Genomic DNA, 22,107 nt, shown 5'->3' with positions numbered 1-22,107 from the left:
TACTGGCAATAATGACAAAAATAAAAAATACAAATTGAATAATTTAGTCATGATGCAGTTATATCCAGAAACCACTGAACAACTTAGTTCATGCATTTGTTCATTCATCCATTCATCCTTCCATGTGCTAGAACCAACAATGTAAAGATGAATAAGATGGGATGTTTGTCCTCTAGGAGTTTATCACTTTATAGGGAAGACACTCTGTAAAACAAAACATTAAAATCCAATGTGCAAAATACAATATAAATGAATACAGGAGGAGTAGGAGAACAGAAGACAGTGACAAGCAAGCTGATACAGAATACTATCTTTTTAACCAAAGAAAAGAAACAATCGTTTTAATATATTCACTGGGTTCCAAAATAATCTGAGAAAATGACAGGACTATAATTTAACTCACATTCAAACTGTTAAAATATTTATTGTAATGGTTTCTTTAACATCAAAATTATGGAACATCTGGCTAGATAACTACACTCAATATTTCCAATGTGTTCTTTTTGATATCTTCTCCAATTCTTACCTGACTTCATTTAGTCTTTGGTGTTCCTGCCACCACACTTTCTTGTGTTGCTTCATTAGTGTTTGTTCTTTGGATTTCTTGGAGGTCTGCACTGTTTTTCTAATCTAGAGTTAGAAGAACAAAAGAGGAGCAAATTAAATATCTTACAATATGTTTTTCACAATAAATTATTTAATCTGTATCTTCTAAGCTAAATAATTACTCTTTTTAAAATTTTTATTATTCCAACTTCTAACATCAAACTCACCTAAAATATGGATCATGCGAAACAAAAGGCAGGGAGGTGAAAAAGAAAATGCTTTGAAATGCTGACCAATCTAAGAACTGCATTTAAAGTATTTATGAAAAGAGAGATGAAGTAATTCTATTTTCCATACATACAGTAAAAATACCTTAATTCATACAGCCCCAGAAAATTTTTCAATAGCTTTCCATACATATTCTCCCCTTTTTCACGTCTTCCCATATGACATAATATGTGTCATTATTCTCATTTTACAGATGATGACATTCAAGATCAGAGAAACTAAAAGACTTAGTCAAGATCATAAACATCAGAATCACAACTAGAACCTTGATTCAGCTCTCTTTGTATTATTTCTGGTTTTCTTCTGATCTCTCAGCATGAAATGGCAAAAAAAAGCATTGGATAATTTGTTAGAGGCCTGGCTTTAGTCCCAGTTTCAGTCCTTACTAGACATATGACCATGAACACACATTTTTAATCTTTCACCTCCATTATTTTATAAATAAAATAAGAAAAAATATTTAGGCACATATTAATTTGAAAGGACTTTAAGAAATAATGAAAAGTCATATAGCATTGAAACCCAAATTTTCAACTAAACTTAATTTACCTCCAAATTTTAATACTTTTTAAAACATAGCATATAATTAGTGCTTTTGAGTTTCTGTTGAGACACGGTGCAGTTGTGCCTATTTGGTTAAATGTCCATATCTTGTCATTTCCTGATCTAGTTCCTACCATAAAGCAGGTGTTTTTTTAGCTGATTTCTAGTTGGGTTCAACCAAGGGAGTCATGGGCGGCAGGAGATGGAAAAGAGGGAGAAAAAGAGAAATAAAGGATTGCTCCCTTGCTTTCTCTTCCTTTAGTAAGTTTTCCACTTCCCCACTGCTCCAGCTTTCTCTGGAAAGTTCCAGAGAAACTGTTTCCAGCTGTCTATGGGTAATCTCAGCCCATGGCACCTGATATAGCCTGCATTTTTCCATATCTTCCTCTAATGTAGAGATGACAGTAGTCTCTTTTTGGTTTCTCAGCTCTTCTATCATTTTCTTTCATTAAAGATACCTCTACTCTAAATACTCAAGTGGTGTCTGTTTCCGAGTTAGACTCTGGCTGATGCTCATTTGTATTCTATGCTTATATTCTCCATATGAATATTTTTAAATGTCTATAAAAGTGCTACTCTATCAGATACTTGATGAAATACATACACAAATATTTTTTGTTACTAGGGTACATAGTACCACCAGAGCTTTAACAGATCAATACTGAAGATAAAAAATCTTCAGAAGACAAGTCCTAGAAAAGAACCTTTATAATGCATGCTATTTCTAGCTGTCATTCACTGATTACTTTAACCTTGGGTTTATCTTTCTACTGCTCAGGGTTTTTTAAAATTCAAAAGTAGGGATATAAGGAAACAATCAAATATCACTTAACAAAATACAAAGTCAGATCTTTTCAGAAGGAGGTTTTAAGAGTGCCATGATTATGAAATTTAGGAGAAGGAAGGTACACTTAAATAAATACAGGGCCCTACAGAAAACCTTTCGTCAGCCTCTATATTGCCTTCTGAAAAAAAAAAAAAACACAGTATTTCTAAAATCAGATATTCTAGTGTTTGCTTTAAGAATGCTTAAAACGTATTCCAACTATACTCTAGGGTTGGCTTTAAAAATGCTTAAAACTCATTCCAACTATTTGCCATCTACAGTCTCTAGAGTTGTTGAGAAAGAGATAACTTTGACATATTTGGTCCATATTATACATAAAAAATTAAACCATATTGGTGGTATATGTGGAGACACTTCCGTAGTTAAAAGAAAAATCAATGATGCTGCCTTTGGGCCCAGGGATAGGTCAATTAAGTAGACTATAAAAGTCAAAAAAAAAGAAGAAAAAGAAACTACTGTTTTTCACTAGGTGCTTCCACTATTTTACAGAACATAGTGATTTTTTGTAAATTCACTCATTGATTCTATATCTGTCTTCAGGTTAAGAATGAAGAAAAATGAAGTTTTAAAGGAACTAAAAGAACTAAAATCATGTATTTATCAATAGGGAGGTTTCTAGGTAATTCCAATTTATTTAATAGGCAGCATGCCATATGAAATCAATAAAAAAATTTTTTAAATATTTAAGGTAGATTATGATTTATACAGAATGCTGTTGAATTAAAATAGTTTAGGAAAAGCTAAAATGATAAATTTATGAAAGAATCAGAAAGCATCCTGTGTGTGGTTTATTGTGACAGTTCAGATAATGAAATCCTAATTCTAGGCACTGTGAAATACCAGGAAAATTCTTTTGGGCCAGAAGATCCATCTCTAAATACAAATATTACTAGTGAACAGTTTAAGTGTTGGCGGCATGTGTGCATACATTTATTAAAAATCACTGAGCTGTACATATTAAGATTTGTGTACTTAACTATATGTGAATTATACCTCAATAAAGAACTATTAACCCTTAAAAAGAAGAAAATAATTATACTGAGATGCAATTTCTAGTCTATCAAGTTGGTAGAAATTAAAATGTTTAACAAAAACTCTATGAGCATGCTTTCTATTACATTGCAGGTGGGGATACAAAATGGTACAAACCCATAAAAGAGAATTTGGAGATAAGTAGCAAAATTTCACATGGTTTAATCCTTGACATAGATATCTCTCCTATAAAAATCTATGTGAAAACTATATTGGCAAGAGTATGAAAAGATATATACCCAAAACTATTTAATGAAGAACTATTTGCAATAGCAAATTATTAGAGTAGAGAAATTGTATCAATAAGTGTTCTTGCCAAAATAAATTCAATCTGAATCTAATCAAACTCTAGATATAACTACTAATTTACTGAAAATACAAGAGACAGAGGAACATACTAAAAGATACCATCAGGATGCAATCAACAAAATTGAGACTATAGAAAAAATCATACAGGACAAACAATACAATAAAATACAAAAAGATAGAGAGGAAATCTAAAAGGAAAAAATCAGCAGCAATATATAACTTTTAGATACTGTTTTTAATAAACTTTTCAAAATTACTTGGAGATAATCAGGGTAATTTAACACACTATATATTTGAAATCATTAATATTTGTAGGCATGCTAATAACATTGTAGGGATTTTTTTGCCCTAATATTTTAGAATACATGCTGAAATATTTTTGGGTGAAATTTTATGATATCTGAGATTTACTTCAAAACAATCTGGCATGGGGTAGGGGAGAAGAGTTTTGTGGGTGGGAATAGAGAGGAAACAAGAGCCAAAAGTTGATAATTACTGACACTGGATAATGCCACATGGAGATTCACTATATCAAAACTCTACTTTTGCATATGTTTACAATTTTTCATAAGACAAAGTTAAAAAAAATAGTAGATGGATACGTGAGTTGGACAAGAAGAAATATTCATTTTTGGTCATCAAAGAAATTAAAATAAAAATTATAAAGATCTCTTTTATACTCAATAAATTAGGAATTAACAGTTACATATAATGTACCAAGTATTTTAAGAAAATTTTATTGTGGCAACATATAAAACAATACAAAATAGGATACCAAAATTTGGTCTCAGTTTTCAGTCCAAATTTATTATTAAGCTTCAGGTTCAATCTCAGAATGACTATATTGCTGAACGCCACTTAAGCGTCATATCCCAGAACATGTACATGATCAATGACACAGTGATTTCATAGGATACCATCACATCTACTCAGTGCAAATATGTCAGTAATACAAATAAGGCACATCTTTTGAATTGATAACTAATTTCTTGTTAATTAATGATAATTATTGCTAATTTCTTTTCTAGTATAGTTAAGTATTCCAGAAGTAACTAAAGGCAAAAATCTCCTTATATGCCTTAAATGTTAAAATTCTATCATTCACTCAGCAGAGTTGCAGCCAACACCTACTGTCCAGTTCATTGGACTCTCCTGGGACAACTAACAAAATAATGATGATAGACAACCCTCATCACAAAAAAGCAAAGAGAATCTACAACTGCAAGCAAAACAGTTCCTGCCATCTGTCCCATAGATCTAAACTCCCTCTCAAATCTGAAGCAGAACAAGCATCACCATCCAAAAATCCTCAAGGCTGAAGAATGAACAAACATAAGGGAGAATGCACTAATGGACCAAAGTAGACATTATTATTGTAGTAACAGAAGAACCTGTAATGCTGATATGAACATAGTGGTTACAAGAGGTTCTAAGGGGAGGTGAAGGATACATGGAATATAGGGCATTTTCAGAGCATTGGAATTGTTCTGAATGAAACTGCAATGATGGATACTGGGCATTATACATTTTGTGAAAACCTATACAATTGTACAGTGCAAAGTATAAAAAATAATGTAAACTTTAGATCTTGATTAGTAGTAATGCTTCAATACTTGTGCATCAATTGTAATAAATTGTGTACCATACTAATGTAAGATGTTATTAATATGAGAAAATGTGCGAGGGGGTAGGGTGCATGGAAGTCCCCTATACTTTCTTTTCTTTTTTTTTTTTTTGAAGGTTTATTTTATTTATTTATTTCTCCCCATTCTCTCATTGTCTTGCAACTTCTGTGTCTGTTGGTCTCCCTTGTTTCTTTAGGAGGCACACAGGAACTGAACCTGGGACCTCTGACATGGAAGGCAGGCACCTAATCACTTAAACCACCTCCGTTCCCTGCTTTGTTGTGTCTCTCATTGTTTTTCTTCTTGTATCTCTTGTCATGTCAACTCCATCTTGGTCATCCTATTTTAGGAGGCTCTGGGAACCTCCACTCCCTGCTTGTTGTGTCTCTCATTATGTTTTTCCTCCTGTGTCTTGTTGTGTCAGCTTGCCATGTCTGCCCACCACACCAGTTTGCTGTCTTCTTTAGGAGGCACTGGGAATCAAACCAGGGGTCTCCCATGTGGAAGGCAGGAGCTCAATTACTAGAGCCACATCTGCTTCCCCCCTATACTTTCAATGTAGCTTTTCTGTAATCTAAAACTTCATTAAAAATAAAGTTTACTACATGAAAATAATTCTACTATTCAGTTTAAATATATGTATATTTAAATTTCCAGAATAAAGTCCCATAATAATTAATTATGGCTGTTAAAACCGTTAATTTCAGGAGCAAAAAAAGGACACTTTACATAGTAAAATAATCAGGGAAATAAACAATACGAATACTAAGAAAGAATATGCTAGCTATGTAATATCAAGAAGATGAATATATTCTTTTTGAGCCAACACATATTTTATAACAATTTAAATAATAACATAAGACATAACAAATGGTATCATCATAATTCTCAATGGGGTAGATGGTTTGATATACTAGCATTCATAACAATAAAGGAAATAAGAACAGTGCTTAATTTCTAGTTATTTAGTTCCATTTAAGCTGTGAGTCTTTCAAGAAAAAGTCCTATTTGGGAATTGTTTACATCTTACAAGAGGAAATTAAAAGCAAAATGTCAACTTTCCACCTCCAAATTAACTGAGAAGACTCCAAAAATCATCTACAACAATATTCCCAATGTATCTTCCTTGATCCAGATATTATAAGAATGAAAACAGGTTTTTTTTTTAAAAGAAGAAGGAAGTGTTAGGGACATCCAGGACACATTTTTTTCTCACTAACCAAAGTTCAAAACGACAGACATCATAAAAAGGCTTTAATAGGAGAAATTCTTATAGTTACAAATCTATGAAATCTAAAAATGATAGCAAAAAGCTTGTTAAAATGATTGATACAGAGTGCCAACCATTTTAAGTAGTTGAAGACAAGGGATTTTTTGAGATTTGCCAAGCTATGAATCCTAGGTATAACATTATTTATAGAAAATATGTGACTGAACAGCTTTTTCCTGAATTATATTCTGCTTTGGACAAAATGGTTACTGGTGTTATTTTTAAATGCCAGTTGAAAGTAAGCATCTGTTTATCCTCACAAATATATAATACAGTGACTGGGGAAGCAACCTAGCAGTTGACAACACCAAGTAATTATTATTCCTGTACTTAATATCAAATTTAAGAAACATATTTATTTTTATAGCAATTCTATCATCAAAAGAAATTTGCTTTGACCAAATATTGATTTTAACACTCAATCATTCCACATTCAGCCAAAATGTCTTTTTGGTGTATCTCTGGTAGCTAGATGGATGGATAGATGGAAGGGTGGATGGGTGGCTGGCTGGCTGACTGGCAGCTAGACGGAGAGATAGATAATATTGGATTATATACATATAAACTTTAAGATATATATACCTATGTATATATCCCAATATTAGCAAACATCTAGAGAAAATGTTACATTTAAGGTAACAGACCTTAAAAATACTAAAAAAGCATTCATATTTTTTAGCTGAGACATGCCAATCATGGGAATTTATCCTATTGGGGTGTATATTCTGAACCATGAAAAGTCACTATGCATGAAGATATTTACTGGAACATGATTTCCAATATCACAAAATTGAGTTCAATCCAAATACCAAAATATCAATGTGTGGTAATACTTGTCACTCTATTTTTGCTTAATTAATTCTAATTGGTCTTGAGATACCAATTCCAATTTGAATTCCTGAGAAATGCCTTTTCTAACTCTCTGATCAGGATCAAGCTCCATTATTATACATCATCAGAAAGCATGTTCCTTATTGCAGCCTATATGTAATATAATTATAGTGGGTTTATCTTATAAACACTGACTCCTCCCAGTAAACAGTATACTCCATAAGGGTAGGAATTGTGGTTTTTGCTTTGCTTTGCTTTGGTTTTTGTTGGTCACTATATGTAGAGATTATGTTTTACTAACCATTATATTTTTGGGGCACAAAATAAATATTTATTGACTAGATTAATTAAATACCATATATATAATGACATATTATAAATAAAGATGGTGTGGCAAAATGTTAGGGTAAAAGAAAACAGGATTTCATACCTATTTCTATCATGGAAGAAAATTACATATGTATGATGGCTAAGTTCATGTGGCAACTTTGCTAGGTTGTGGTGTCTAGTTGTTTGGTTAGGAAAGCACTGGCCTGATTGTTACTGTGAAAGTATTTGGTGGATTTAAATCATTAATCAGTTGATGGCATCTCTAACTAATCATATCAACAATTGATAAAAGAAACTGTCTTCAGCAATTAGAGGTCTCATCCCATCAGGAGAAAGCCTTAAAGGGAGAACTGATGATTTCAGCAGTCAGAAAGAAGAATTTCTATCTACACTACAGTCAACGTCTCTTGGGGAATTCATCTAAACCTTCAATGGAACTCCCAACTTGTGGCCTGCCTAATGGAATTCAGACTTATGAAATCCCACCATTGCGTGAGTCAATGTCTACAATAAATCTTACAATATTTATGTATACACACATACATATATATATATCCTGAAGGTTCTGTTTCTCCAGAGAACCCTAATACAGTATATGTATGTTTATATATATGTGTGTGTATACATATATATGCATATATCTGGCATGTGTACAATAGGTCATAATAGAAGTCAGAAATATGAAAAGAATTTTATTAGTATAATAGTTATGTAAGTGATTTTTCCCATAAAATTTCTTTGACTGTCCTATCACATTAAATTATTTTATAATTATATATGAGCCAAACAAGTGATGCCCTAGTTTTTAAGTAGTCTCCTTGGTTTGAGGGGATATAGATCGTGAATAAATGATAATTTCTCCAGAATAGAGTATCAAATGAACTTTGGAATCATAACAATTGATTTTCTAGATAGCTATTAACAATAAAAAGCCACATGAAACTAATGTAACATGAAAATTTTAAATATGAATGAAAACTTGCAAATTACTTATGTGTTGTTTCACAAAGTCAGTTTTTTAATACAACCAGGCAATGAAAATGCCATTTATAATGAACTCTATTATTTGCACAAGAGGGAAACATACTGCAGAAGTAATCCTAACCCATACATGGTCCTTAAAATACTATACACAATTGCACATAAAATCCCTTCACGTGTAGTCCTGGTTCACCTTCCCTTGGATTGAGATATATGTTTGGGCCAAAAAAAGAAAGGATATTCTGTAAAATTGAGCTATATGAAGACATATAAAAGCCTTAGATAAGGGCATAATCCATAGCTGTCTCTAAAAATTTTTATTTTTCATATTAAGTTTTGAAAGTGTTGAAGCCAATGAAATGTCTATCTTTCCAAAAATAAATTTGAATTCAGAGCTTATAGTTATTATGAATATTAAATGAGTAATCCATGTAAACAGCATGGTGCCTGATAGCATTCAATAAATATTAAATGCTGTTGCTATTATTAATAGTTGGAAGATTCTTAAAAGTAGTTAGAATGCTACTTATTTTCACATTTGCAGTATACATATTATACTTCCCAGCAATTCAATTTTACAAAAGTGGAAAACATATATGCAAACCCTTACCTTCAGCTGTGTAGAGGCAGAAACTAATTTTTTTGCTTCAGTTAATGCATGTAATTGTTGATAGTCTACTGGTTTATACTTGGCTCTTCTCATTTCATTTTTCATATGGAATATCAGACTATTTTTCATCAAAACAGAAAAATGGCAAAGGATTAGTATCATGTTATTATCAAATATAGTTATGGCAACATGTTAAGTACAGGTTTATTTTTAAATAGTTTTAAGAAAACATAAGAAATAATTTATTACAACATTCATAATATCTACCTCTGTCTCTAGAAACTCCTAAAATACGACATTACCACTACATTACTTCTTGCATAAAATTAGCTCTAAAAGGACATATAGAGAAAACTTGTATTTAAATTAGTATTTTGAGAATTTAAGAAAATTATAATGCCAAGATACAAAGTATCTTGCCACAAAATATGCCCAAGTTAAACCATTCTTTTTATTTAAAATATGTTAGGCATCAACTGTGAATATTATCATATTTTTATGAATCAAATAAAGTAAATAGATTTTTAAAGTCATAGATGCATTTCTAAATTTAAAAAATCAAAATAATTTCAATTAAATTTGAAAAAAGTTTTAAGACAGAACTTTAAAAATGTAATAGATCAAATAAGATAAAACTGATGTGAAATATTTGGCTGTTCTCCATCCAAATACATATAATGTCCTAGCTTATTTTGATATTAATTATTTTGATAAAGCAAAACATGGGTTTAGGATAATTTCTAGTAGCATAAAGTCTAACAACCTGAGTAATTCAGGAAAAAATGTGTACTTTTGTCTCAGTTAAATGAATATTATTCTGAACCATTTAAATAAAGAAAAATTAAGTAAATCATGGATTGCATGACTAAAAGAAGGCTCCCAAATGATTTTAGAATAAGCACAGTGAAGGAAAACATGGTTGAACTGACTATTGTTGAAGCAGAATAAAAATACCCAATGTAAGGGAACTGGCAAATCCTTCAATGAGACAAGAATATGAGCTTTTCATTATTAAAATTTGGGGAAAACATTCCAATTTTATATCATTTCAAAAGTGCATACTTCACTGTAAATAATAAAGCAGAGATGGAGATAGAAAGAATACCCAAGCTCTCGTTTCTCTGAATTGTCATGAATGGTTGGTCACATTTATTCGTGTTTTCTACACTTGCCAAGGAAACAAAAGACAGCTAAAATTCCAATGTTATTTTTAAAACATATTAAAATACGGGTAAATTGAACTGTTTTTAAAGCCTAGAAGTGGGTGCCATAATTCTTAGCATTTTATTAAAATTTGCTATTCATTCCTCATAGAAGACCACCCCTGACCTCCATTATATTTTCCTCTGTGCTTTTTCCTGTTCTTTTTTTATTTATTTTATTTTAATATTTTTATTGTCTTTTTTTTAAAGATACGTATCACACAAAATGTTACATTAAAAAATATGAGTTTCCCATATACCCCACTTCCCACCCTACCCCCCACTCCTCCCACATCAACAACCCCTTTCATCAGTGCGGCACATTAATTGCATTTGATGAATACGTTTTGAAGCTTTGCTGCACCACATGGACTATAGTTTTCATTGTAATTTACACCCTCCCCCAGTCCATTCAGTGGGTTATGGCATGTTTTATAATGTCCTACACCTGTCCCTGCAATATCATTCAGGACAATTCCAGGTCTCGAAAATGCCCCGTGTGACACCTCTTCTTCCCTCTCCCTGCCCTCAGCAACTCCCGTTACCACAGTCTCCACATCAATGGTACAGTTTCTTCCATTGCTAGAGTCACAATAATTCTATAGTAGAATATCAGTAAATCCACTCCAATCCATATTTTCTTCCTCCATCCTGAAGACCCTGGGATGGTGATGTCCATTCCACCTCTAAGTCGAGAGGGGGCTTAGATCCCACATGGTTGGTGAATGGGATTCTCCTGCTTGCAGCTGCAAACTCTCTCTGTTCCCCGATGTGGTGACTGACCATCTTCACCTCCCTGTCATCTGACCTGGGTAAGTCCAACGAACTGGACAGTAAATGTTGCAACTCTGCTGAGGGCTCAGGGCCCAGCTGGCACATAGACAATCCAGAGTTTCAAGTCTCCTGAGCATACACCAACCCCAGCACCAACCACGGGTTCAGTAAAAGTGACAGAAGAGGCATGTGTAGAGAAGTCACATCTGAGTCCAACTCCATCACACTCAGGAGCATAAATTCCAAAGTAGAGCCAACTGGAAAGGCACTGAACTCCAGAGGCATCTGCCATAACCATAGGACCTGGGTGTCTCCATAGTCCTCAGGGGCACCAGTACCTGGGGTTGTATCTACTTTGGCTATATCTGGGATCTTGCTGAGACATGCATAAGGTACCCCCTCTGATGACCTCCTAACTCATTCTTAAGTCTCTTAGCCATATAAACTGTCTTTACAATTTCCCCCTTTTATTCAAGGTCTTTTTCTAGTTGCATCACCAGCTGGTGCTTGGTAGTAATCCCTCGGCACCAGGGAGGCTCATCCCTAGGAGTCATGTTCCATGCTGTGGGGAAGGTAATGCATTTACATGCTGAGTTTGGCTTAGAGAGTGGTCAATTTGAGCAACATGGAGGCTTTCAGGAGGTAACTCTTAGGTACCCTGCAGCTCTATTTTTCCTGTTCTTGATCTCTCCTTTTAATCTCTTAATTCCCTTCTATTGAATTGTTCCAGTCACTGATAAATATTTTGTGATTAAAAATTGTATACATTTTATCTTGTATTCATGGGAGGAAAGAATCTACATAAATGAAAGAATAAAGCAACTCGTCAAATTACTCACAACTTCTATTAAGCAATACAGCACTGTGTTGGATACAGAGATGCACCATCCAAACCCCCATTTTAGGGAGGCTTGTGGCCCAGCTTCAGGAGTGTTGTCTACAGACAACCTCCAGTCCTCAGTTTGCGCAAAGCTGGACTCAGAGAGCACTCTTGGCCTGGGGCAGCCCATACAGTGATTGAGCAAAGCAGAGACATAAAGGCCCTGTTTGTTGGGCCCAGTATGGGACACTCTGATTGGCAATATTTGCTCCAGGCTCTAGGTTGGCTGAGATTTTGTTGGAACTATGCTGAAGTTGCTTTCTTCATCTGCCCAATCTTGCTTCCTTAATTTTCCTTTCACAGGAGTGGATCCCTGATAAATACCTTGCACCTCATATTGTCTCAGCACCTGCTTTCTGAGAACCTAACCTAAAACAAAACTAAATTGAACTATCTTTTTAAGAATACAACCTTCAAGGCAAGCAAACTAGATCAAGAGGTTCTTTAAGTAACAGTACTCATTTGTTTATAAATTTTTGTCCCATATCCACAAAGTTGAAATACCCAGGAAGCATGCCTATTAGCCTTTGCAATCACTTACATCTTTTTAAGTAGAAGAGAAAGTAGCAAATGCCCATCATTTTTGAAAACTCTGCCAACTTACCAAGAGTCCTGGTAATTGCCCACCAGCTTCAGGATATAGGGATAAAATCCAGCATGCAATTTCTACGAGGTCATTAATCAGAAAGGCCTTGTTTCAAACCTGTAATAACATTGGCAATCATTCCTATAGGCTGATTTCTACTCACACCCACATCCTATCTCTATTAGTCAGCCAAAGGGGTGGACATGCAAAATACCAGAAATTGGTTGGTTTTTATAAAGGGTATTGATTTGGGATAGGAGCTTACATACGAGGCCATGAAGCATAACTTACTTCCCTCACCAAAGTTTATTTTCATGTGTTGGAGCAAGATGCCTGCCAACATCTGTGAGGGTTCAGGCTTCATGGGTTCCTCTCTTCCCAGGGCTTGCTTCTTCCTGGGCTCAGGGTTCCTCTCTTCCTGGGGCTTGCTTCTCTTTCCTCTGTATGCTTATTTCCCCTGGGTCTCGAGCTTAAGACTTTGGCATCAAATTCCAACATCAAAACTCCAACATTAAAAGCCCTCAACTCTGTCCTTTGCAATGCCTTTTATCTGTGAGTCCCCACCCACCAAGGGGTGGGACCTCAATGCCTTAATGATATGGCCCAATCAAAGCCCTAATTATAACTTAATCTGGTACAGACCAGATCACAAGCATAAGCCAATATCTAGTTTTGGAATTCATGATCATATCAAACTGCTACACTATCCTTTACCCAATCCTAATGATGCTTCTTCCCAAGTGCATATCCAACCTGTTCACTTCCACTGCCATAAGAGGAGTCAAGCCACCATCACCATCACCTCCTGCCTGGATGTCAGCAACAATTCCTAATTGTCCATTTCCACTTTGTACCCATATAGTCTATTCTCTAACAAAGCAGCTATAGTAGCCTCTTAAAAACTTTAATCTGAGCTTACCTGTACCCTTCAGTGGTTTCCTTTTATTCTTTAAAATAGTGTCAGATACCTTTAAATGACCTATAAGGCCCTACATGACCTCACCTGGGTTCATCTCTCCACTCAATCTCATTCTCACATTCCAATAACAATGGCCTTTCCATTTCTCAGATTCACCAAATCCATTCTTCCTCAAGTCCTACACATTTGCTATGCCCTCTACCTCAGGGGTTCTTAACAAGGGGTCAATGAGCTTGAATTTAAACTAAAAACAAAAACAAAAACACATTATTCTTGTGAGGACGTGTTAGTGAGGGTGTGATATACTTATTAAATAATTCATAGTATAGTGTGGAATTAGTAAGGCATCCATGGTTTTCACCTGACTGGCAAAGGCATCCATGGAACAAAAAAGAGTAAGAACTCCTGCATCTACCTGAAAGATGCTTCCTTCTTCTTGGTTGGTGGAGCAGTTTGATATTACTAATGATTTCTAAAAGGAAATATTGGATTATGTTTCTAAACTGATCTTTTCCTCTGGGCATATTGGATTATATTGGATTCATAGGTTTTCTTGATTAAGTAATTATGTAAACCTCTTGGGCCAGTATGGCATTGAGTCCCCACCCTTTGGTGGGTGGGGACTCACAGATAAAAGGCATGGCAAAAGACAGAGTTAGGGGTTTTTGATGTTGGAGTTTGATGCTGAAGCCTTAAGCTTCAGCCCTGGGAAGAAAGGAACCCTAAGCCTGGAAAGAAGCAAGCCCTAGGACGAGAGGAACCCAGGAAGCCTGAACCCTTGCAGACGTCGGCAGGCATCTTGCTCCAACACGTGAAAATAGACTTTGGTGAGGGAAGTTACTTAGGCTTTATGGCCTGGTATCTGTAAGCTCCTACCCCAAATAAACACTCTTTATAAAAAACAATCAATTTCTGGTATTTTGCATCAGCATCTCTTTGGCTGACTAATACAGTTGGTTCCTACCCAGCTTTCAGTTCAGGCTACATGTCATTTCCTTAGAAAGAAATAACCAGATCCTCCATCTAAATAAAGTGAATTCCTTGGTATTAGCTCTCAACCTATTCTTTTCTTTTCTATGATAATTTGCATTAGTCTTTTTATTTGCATGTTTCTGATTGTCTTTCTCCCTCACTAGATATATGGGACTGTCTGTCTTGTTTCCAATTGTATCCCCAGCACCTAGCACAGCATAGTAGGTATTCAATAAATACTAGTTGGGAAATGAGTAAAATGTAGCTGATAGTATCTGGATATCTCCTAGACCCTCAGAAGAACTGCAGTAATAATTCGTAAGTCCATATTGTAACCTCCCTATGCCTACCATAACCTTTCGGTTTGGGGGTTGTTGTTTGTTTGTTTGTTTGTTTGTTTTCTTCCTTTAAGAACATAGCCCACAGACAGCAGGGTCCTTGGGGCCATCAGGTAAGTTAAATGAGGGAAGTGACATAGTACAAGACCATAGGGGATAGCAGAAAACATGGAAAACTGAAGAGCATTCCATGTCGAAAGATAACCAAATGCTCTTTCTTCATTTTTAACAGGTACCAGTGTTAGAAATAAATCTTCTTCTTCTGGAAGAAAATAAGGCTCACCCGATTGTGGAGAAGAAAAGAATTTATTTTCAATCTTGCAAGAAGGGGCGCACAACCAGAAAACATGGCTGGCCCGCCGAAGAAAAATGACACAATTTATACCCCTAAGCCTAGCACGCAAGCCCTTCCTCTGTTTTTCCATAGATTGGATACTTTAGAAGTTACAACCTATCCGAAAAGATCTAACTTTCCTGTGTAAAAGTTTGTGATTAACTGCTTCCCTCAACACATTCCAACCATTTTTGTTTTACCTGCTCCCTTCTGCCAAATAAGGAATGGAATGTGGTGCTGAATTGGTATTGGCTTAGCTCTTTCTTGAGCATCTTCCTTTTTTTTTTTTTTACTCCCAGTAGGACTAGCGTAAGTTTCCTTTTTTGCTGTTTAACCCGGGAGTGGGAGACTGAGGCAGTAGGCTGCCAGGTTACATTCCTTTATGTGAAAACTAAACTAATCTTTGTTTCTTACACCAGCAAATAAAGCAATTCTCCAAAACAAGTCTAAGTTGCATTCAGCAGCTGGTTTGTAAGCTCTGGCCTACATCACTTCTCTAGTTTTAATTTAATTCTCCCACATATAGCTTAACTGTCCAAGTTTGCCATCGCCATCTGGTAGGAAACCTTACCAATCCTCTAATTAATTAGCTTTACTCCACATTTAATGGAGAACCCAGTCCCATTAGATTTAGGACTCATTTTTCTTGGCCTAGAGACTCAAAGATTGAGGCTCTGAAACAAAATGGAATTTTGCAGATTCTCTTTCATCTATCTTCGGTTAACCCTATTGAATTTGTTCCTACCCCAGTTTATAGAGGAAAACCATGTAGCCACACAATGTTTCTCACCTTTTCTAAAGAGCTAAAATATTAATTACAAACATAAGAAATTTACATTAGAATACATTCTGGAAATTAAAGTTAAAAACAGAAAGTAAGCTATCTTCATGGATTTGAAACCTAGCTTGGTTCCAACTACATGGATAACCAACTGGAAACAAATCTTGACCTATATACCTCAATCTTTATACACAAATCATAAACAAATTACCACTCAACTTCCAAGGATGTTGAGAACCTCTGGACAAAGGCATTGTTAAACAGAAGTGTTACCATTATAGTGTTCTTTCTATCAGAGAATTAAATTGACATTCAGATTTAGACTCTGGAAGGTTCACAAATAATTTTAGTCCAAATTTCTCATTTTAGCATTTGAGACAAAGGAAGCCCAGAAAAATGACTAAGATCACACAGCTAATCACAGCAGAAGAATTTCAGGTCCAAAATCTCACATTCATATTACAAAAATTTCTGTAAAACAAAGATTTCATAAATAAAATGGTGGCCAAAGCTGACCTAGCTGACATCATTTGGTGGCAAGCCTGACCCAAATTGAAGTTTATTATATTTAATGTGAACATTCATACATTTGTGCAAAAATGTTATTGTGATTAATTATGAGGTGCTGTACCAGGCAACACTGGGGTTTTAAGTCTTATAGGTAGGATGTTGGGTATATGGGAATCCCCTATATTCTGTATGTGACTTTTCTGTAACCTAAAGTTTCTTTGAAGATAAAATGTAAAAAATAAGACTCTGGGGGAATAAACAGAACACAATGCCACTGTACATACAAGATAATAGATTTTACAGTGATGAAAGATATGTCAGATTTTTAAAAATTTTATATTTTTAAATTATTATTAAAATTTTTTAATTTTTTGTATTTTATTTTTAAAACTATATTATTTCATTTTCTTATTAATTGTATTTGGTTATTTTCTTAGCTTCAGTTTTGAAGAAGTTTTGGATCACAGAAGGGTTACAACTGTAGCCGGGGTGGATCATTGGTGTAGGTCAGTGATGGGGGATGCATGGGAAGAGGTTCACATGGGAGATAACTATAAGGCATATGGATGTGTTCAAATGTTCATGGGGCATTGTCACAGTGGGTGGAGATTCACACAATATCCGAAAGAATATCAATATCCCATCCTATGCAGTTCTGCCACATTCTCTAATGGGAGAGCAAGAATCTCCTGAATACAAGGGCAGTGACTAGTGAAGGAGGATAGACCATTGACAGGCCCTTGATAGTGATGACTGTACTTATGAACATTTATTTTTGAAATTGAAACTTAGCCTACTATTATAGGGTGCCTAAGAGTTACCTCCTGAGAGTCTCCTTGTTGCTCAAATGCGGCCTCTCTCTAAGCTGAACTCAGCATATAAATGCATTACCTTCCCCCCAGCATGGGACAGGATCCCAGGGATGACCTCCCTGGCACCAAGAGATTACTACCAAGCACCAACTAGCAGTGCAACTGGAAAAAGACATTAACCAAAAGGGGGAAGGGATAAAGACAAATGAGTTTATATGGCTGAGACTTCAAAGTGAGTCAGTAGGTCATTCCAGTGGTTACACTTGTGCATGTCTTAGCAGGATCTCATTGACTGCCAAAGTAAATATTGCTGCAAATAGTGGAGACATCCAGACACTATAGGTTGGGCAGACAGCTCATGAGTTTGGTGTCCTGCCAGTGGGCCCTACTTGGGAATTGATGCTCCACAGTGTGATAGAGTTGGACTCAGTTGTGGTTTCCGTACACATGGCTTTTCTGTCTCTTCTATTTGAACCTATAGTTAGTACTAGAGTTGATAGGTGTATGTTCAAGAGACTTAAATCTTTGGGCTGTCCATGTGACAGCTGGGCCCTGAATATCAACAGAGTTGCAACACCTACTCTCCAGTTCATTGAACACACCAAGGACAACTAACAAGAGACGATGGACAATGACCATCCCAAGGAACAGAGAGAGTCTGCAACTGCATGCAAGATAGTCCCATACATCTGCCCCATGCAATCTAAGGCTCTCTCAGTTAGAGGTGGAGTGGGCATCACCATCCCAGAATCCTCAGGATTGGGAATGAATGATGGACTAGAGTAAACTTACTGGTTTTCTAGTATAGACTTACTGTGATTCTAGCAATGGAAGAACTTTTATTATTGATGTGGAGGCAGTGGCAATCGGAGGTTCTGAGGGGAGGGGGAGGGAAAAACAGGTGTAAAATGGGGACATTTTCGGGACAGGAAATGGTCCTGAATGACATTGCAATGACAGATATAAGCCATTACATATCTTGTCATAACTTACAAATTTGTGTGGAAGAGAATACAAACTACAAAGTAAACTATAATCCATGCTTAGTGCCAATGCTCCAAAATGTGTTCATCAAGTGAAAAAATATACCACGCTAAGGAAGGATGTTAGTAATGAGGGAAAATGTGGGAGGGGTTGGGAGTGGGGCATATGGGGATCCCCTATATATTTTATGTAACATTTATGTAATTTAAGTGGTTTAAAATAAAAAATAAAGAAATATATTTTAAAAAGAGAGAGACAAGGAGACAAATGCCATGTGCATTGCAATGTGACAAGCTATGGACCAAGGGTCACCAGCACCCAGCCCCAGAATGCAACGGTCTTTGGAAGGAAGAATTGCCTTGATACTGCCCTGATTTGGATAGTTCCTGATCTCAAAACCATAAACTAACAAATATTCATTGTTAAAGCCAAAAAAATAAGTACTATCCATAAACTAACAAATATTCATTGTTAAAGCCAAAAAAATAAGTACTATAGAGCATAAGTTGTATAGCACATTTCAGAAAATTTAAAAAGTTAGAAATATATCTGGCCCAACAGATATCAGATAAGGGATTATGAAACTATATTAAAATAAACATTTCCTGATTCCCAAACAAGTATATGCCATGCAGGTCATTTCAATTTTATGCTTACTAGTGAGAAATTCAGAGTGGCTACTTCAGCCTGTAGTTAAAATGCTTTTGTCTGAATAACTAATACTTGAGCAGGATTTTCCATGTTAAATTATTTAAGAGCATTTAGTATTAGAAATTATTCCACGTTCACATTACATGACATTTTAGAAATTACTTATGAGTGTTATCGAAATGTTAAGGCTTTTAGATCTACTCAATTACTGAAAATATTTTAAACTAATATATTTTATGAGAAATTTCTTAAAGAGCATTTTGATATATAATGTATTATTGTTACCTTTGCTGTGACTAGAGGGTTGAAAAATAATAGAAATATAATGTTGATTTTTACAGATTTGATAGAGGAGCAATACTTCTTAAAGAAATATATGATCTCAACTAGTTACTACAGGGCAGAATAAAAATGAGGACTTCTAAGAAAAGATAGCAGTGATCATTGACATAATGAGGCAGTCTTTTAACAGTGTTAAAACTTGCATTGTTGGGAAGCAGAGGTAGCTCAAGCACTTGAGCTCCTGCCTACCACTCGGGAGGTCCCGCATTCAGTTCCTGGTGCCTCCTGGAGAAGACTAGCAAGACAATAAGCTGGCGCAATGGGGAGGCACGGCAAACTGATGCAACAAGATGATGCAATGAAGAGACACAAAGAGGAAAGACAATGAGAGACACAACAAACCAGGGAGCTGAGGTGGCTCCATGATTGAGCACCTCTCTTCTATATGGGAGGTCCCAGTTTCAGTGTCCCATGCCTCCTAAAGAGAAGTTGAGCAGACACAGCCCACAATAAATGGACATAGTGAGCGCAAACAATAAGGGGGGAATAAATAAATAAAATAAATCTTTTAAAAAAACAAAACTTGTATTCTCTCCTTCTAAAGAAAATCTTTTTTAATCCACTTTGGAAGAAGTCACTTGTTCATAAGTGTAAAATCTTACAACATATGGATTTATTGTTAGCTTAAACTGCTTAACTATATAAATATGTGGAAAAGCCAGTCACCCATGAGGACAAGTTTTCTAAGATGATAGAGATTCTGCCAGACCAAACAGTTGTAAGAACAACTCCAATCTGAAAAAAAAATATCTTGGATATAGTACCAAATTATAAAATTTTCATTGGAAAAAAATCCCATGACATCTTAAGTATTAGTTCCAATATTATGGCCAAAGTCCAGCTTAAGCAGTATTTTTCCAACATCCCAAATTCTCTTTTAAATTCTAAGCCAGAATGGTATATATTACTTCTATTATAAATCAGGAAGTGTGAATCCTCAAACCTTGTTCTTCTTTTTCAAAACAGGATTTGGCTATTTGGAGGCCTTTGCCCTTCCATATGAATTTGAAGATTGGCTTTATGATTTCTGCAAAGAAATCTGTTAGAATTTTTATTGGGATTGGATTGAGTATATAAATTGCTTTGGGTAGTATTGACGTCTTAATGATATTATGTTGTCCAATTCATGAACAAAGAATGTCTTTCTATTTATTTAGGTCTTTTTAAAATTTCCTTCAGCCAGGTTTTCTAGTTTCCTGTGTACAAGTACTTTACATCCTTGTTTAAATTACCAGATATTTTATTCTTACAATTGATATTGTAAATGCAATTATTTCTATCATTAGTCATTAAATCAAAACCACAAAGAGATACCACCTCATACCCACTAGAATGACTCTTATTTTAAAAATAGAAAATGACCAGTGTTGACAAGGATGCAGAGAAATAGTAACCCTTACACATTGTTGGAAGGAATCTAAAATGTTGTAGCCACTGTGGAAAAGCTTGGCAGTTCCTCAAAAAAGTAAACATAGAATTACCATATGACACAGCAATCGCACTTCTTGGTATATACGGAAAAGATCTGAAAGTAGGAACTCAAACAGGTAGGTATTTGTACACTAATGTTTATAGCAGCATTATTTGCAATAGTCAAGAGGGAGAAGAAACCCAAGTGTCCATCAATAGAAGAAGTAATAAACTAAATGGGATTTATACATTTTTGGAATATGGTTTGGCTATAAAAAAAATCATATGTATAAAAATATATAGATAGATGAATATTATTTAGAATGTTCTAATACCTGCTAGTCCATGGATGAATCTTGAAGATATCATGTTGAGTGAAATAGGCCAGACACAAAAGGACAGATATTATATGATTTTACTTTTATGAAATAACTAGAGTATTCAAATTCATAGAGACAGAAAGTAGGTTACAAGTTATCAGGAGTTGGGGGAAGGAGAATGGGGACTTAATCCTTAATGAGTACAGAGTTTCCATTTGGAGTGGGTACAGAGTTTCCATTTGGAGTGATGGAAAAGTTTTGGTAATGGATAGTGGTGATACTAGCACAACATTGTGAATGCAATTAAGATTCCACTTTTGCTTGAACATAAAGTTTAAATGTTTCTTTTTTATAGAAAGAAGAAAGTCATTTAAGAAAGTACTAAGTAAGGGTAATAGTTACTTCACTGCATATTGGGAAAAGGCTACTATGGTTTCCATATTTTATCAGATAAAAAAGAACTTGGACTTCATAACACAAAGGATTCTTTAAAATGTGAACTTATAAACATATGTGAATATAAATCTCCACATAGGAGCTAAATTGGCTTATTTATTTCTCACTGGTCTCTACAATAACAGAAAAGATACATAGAATATGTTCATAGAATTTTATAGAGCTTCAAAAGTAAGTTAACATTAAAATAGTCACAATGTCATTTTCTAATGCTTGGTAGAGAATAAACAAAATTTTAAAAGTAAACATATTAAACTATATTTTCAATTATAAATGTAATAATGATTAAAATAATATCAAACTGTATAGAATATTAAAAGGCAAAAATAAAACTTTCCTGTACTTTTCAGCCTTAATATCCCAGTTGCATTTAGTGTAAGTGGTCATTTTCACAATTTTATTTTGTATTCTTTCAAATATTGCTGTATTAGTCAGCCAAAGGGGTGCTGATGCAAAATACCAGAAAACTGTTGGCTTTCATAAAGGTTATTTATTTGGGGTAGAAGTTTACAGTTACCAGGCTATAAAGCATAAGTTACTTCCCTCACCAAAGTCTGTAGCCACGTGTTGGAGCAAGATGGTTCCACAAGGTCAGCTGTAGAATATCAGGCTCTCTGTGCTTTC

At 34.9% G+C, this 22,107-nt stretch overlaps 1 protein-coding gene across 3 annotated transcripts in view; it reads right to left on the bottom strand.

The window, feature by feature from the left end:
* Positions 1 to 22,107, bottom strand: part of CCDC148 (coiled-coil domain containing 148) — a 266,519-nt gene that overhangs the window by 180,224 nt on the left and 64,188 nt on the right. For all 3 annotated transcript variants that reach the window (XM_058300887.2, XM_071216424.1, XM_071216425.1), the window contains exons 2-3: positions 9,213 to 9,330; positions 527 to 630 (exon numbers count right to left, since the gene is read on the bottom strand). In XM_058300887.2, coding sequence (XP_058156870.1) covers positions 527 to 630; positions 9,213 to 9,317 — 209 coding nt within the window. In that variant the 5' untranslated portion in view covers positions 9,318 to 9,330. The remainder of the gene's footprint in view (positions 1 to 526; positions 631 to 9,212; positions 9,331 to 22,107) is intronic.

The sequence above is a fragment of the Dasypus novemcinctus genome, chromosome 7 (genome assembly GCF_030445035.2).
Source record: "Dasypus novemcinctus isolate mDasNov1 chromosome 7, mDasNov1.1.hap2, whole genome shotgun sequence".
NCBI lineage: Eukaryota > Metazoa > Chordata > Mammalia > Cingulata > Dasypodidae > Dasypus > Dasypus novemcinctus.
The sequence above is the reverse complement of the archived record's forward strand: the minus strand, read 5'-3'. Positions and strand labels throughout refer to the sequence as shown.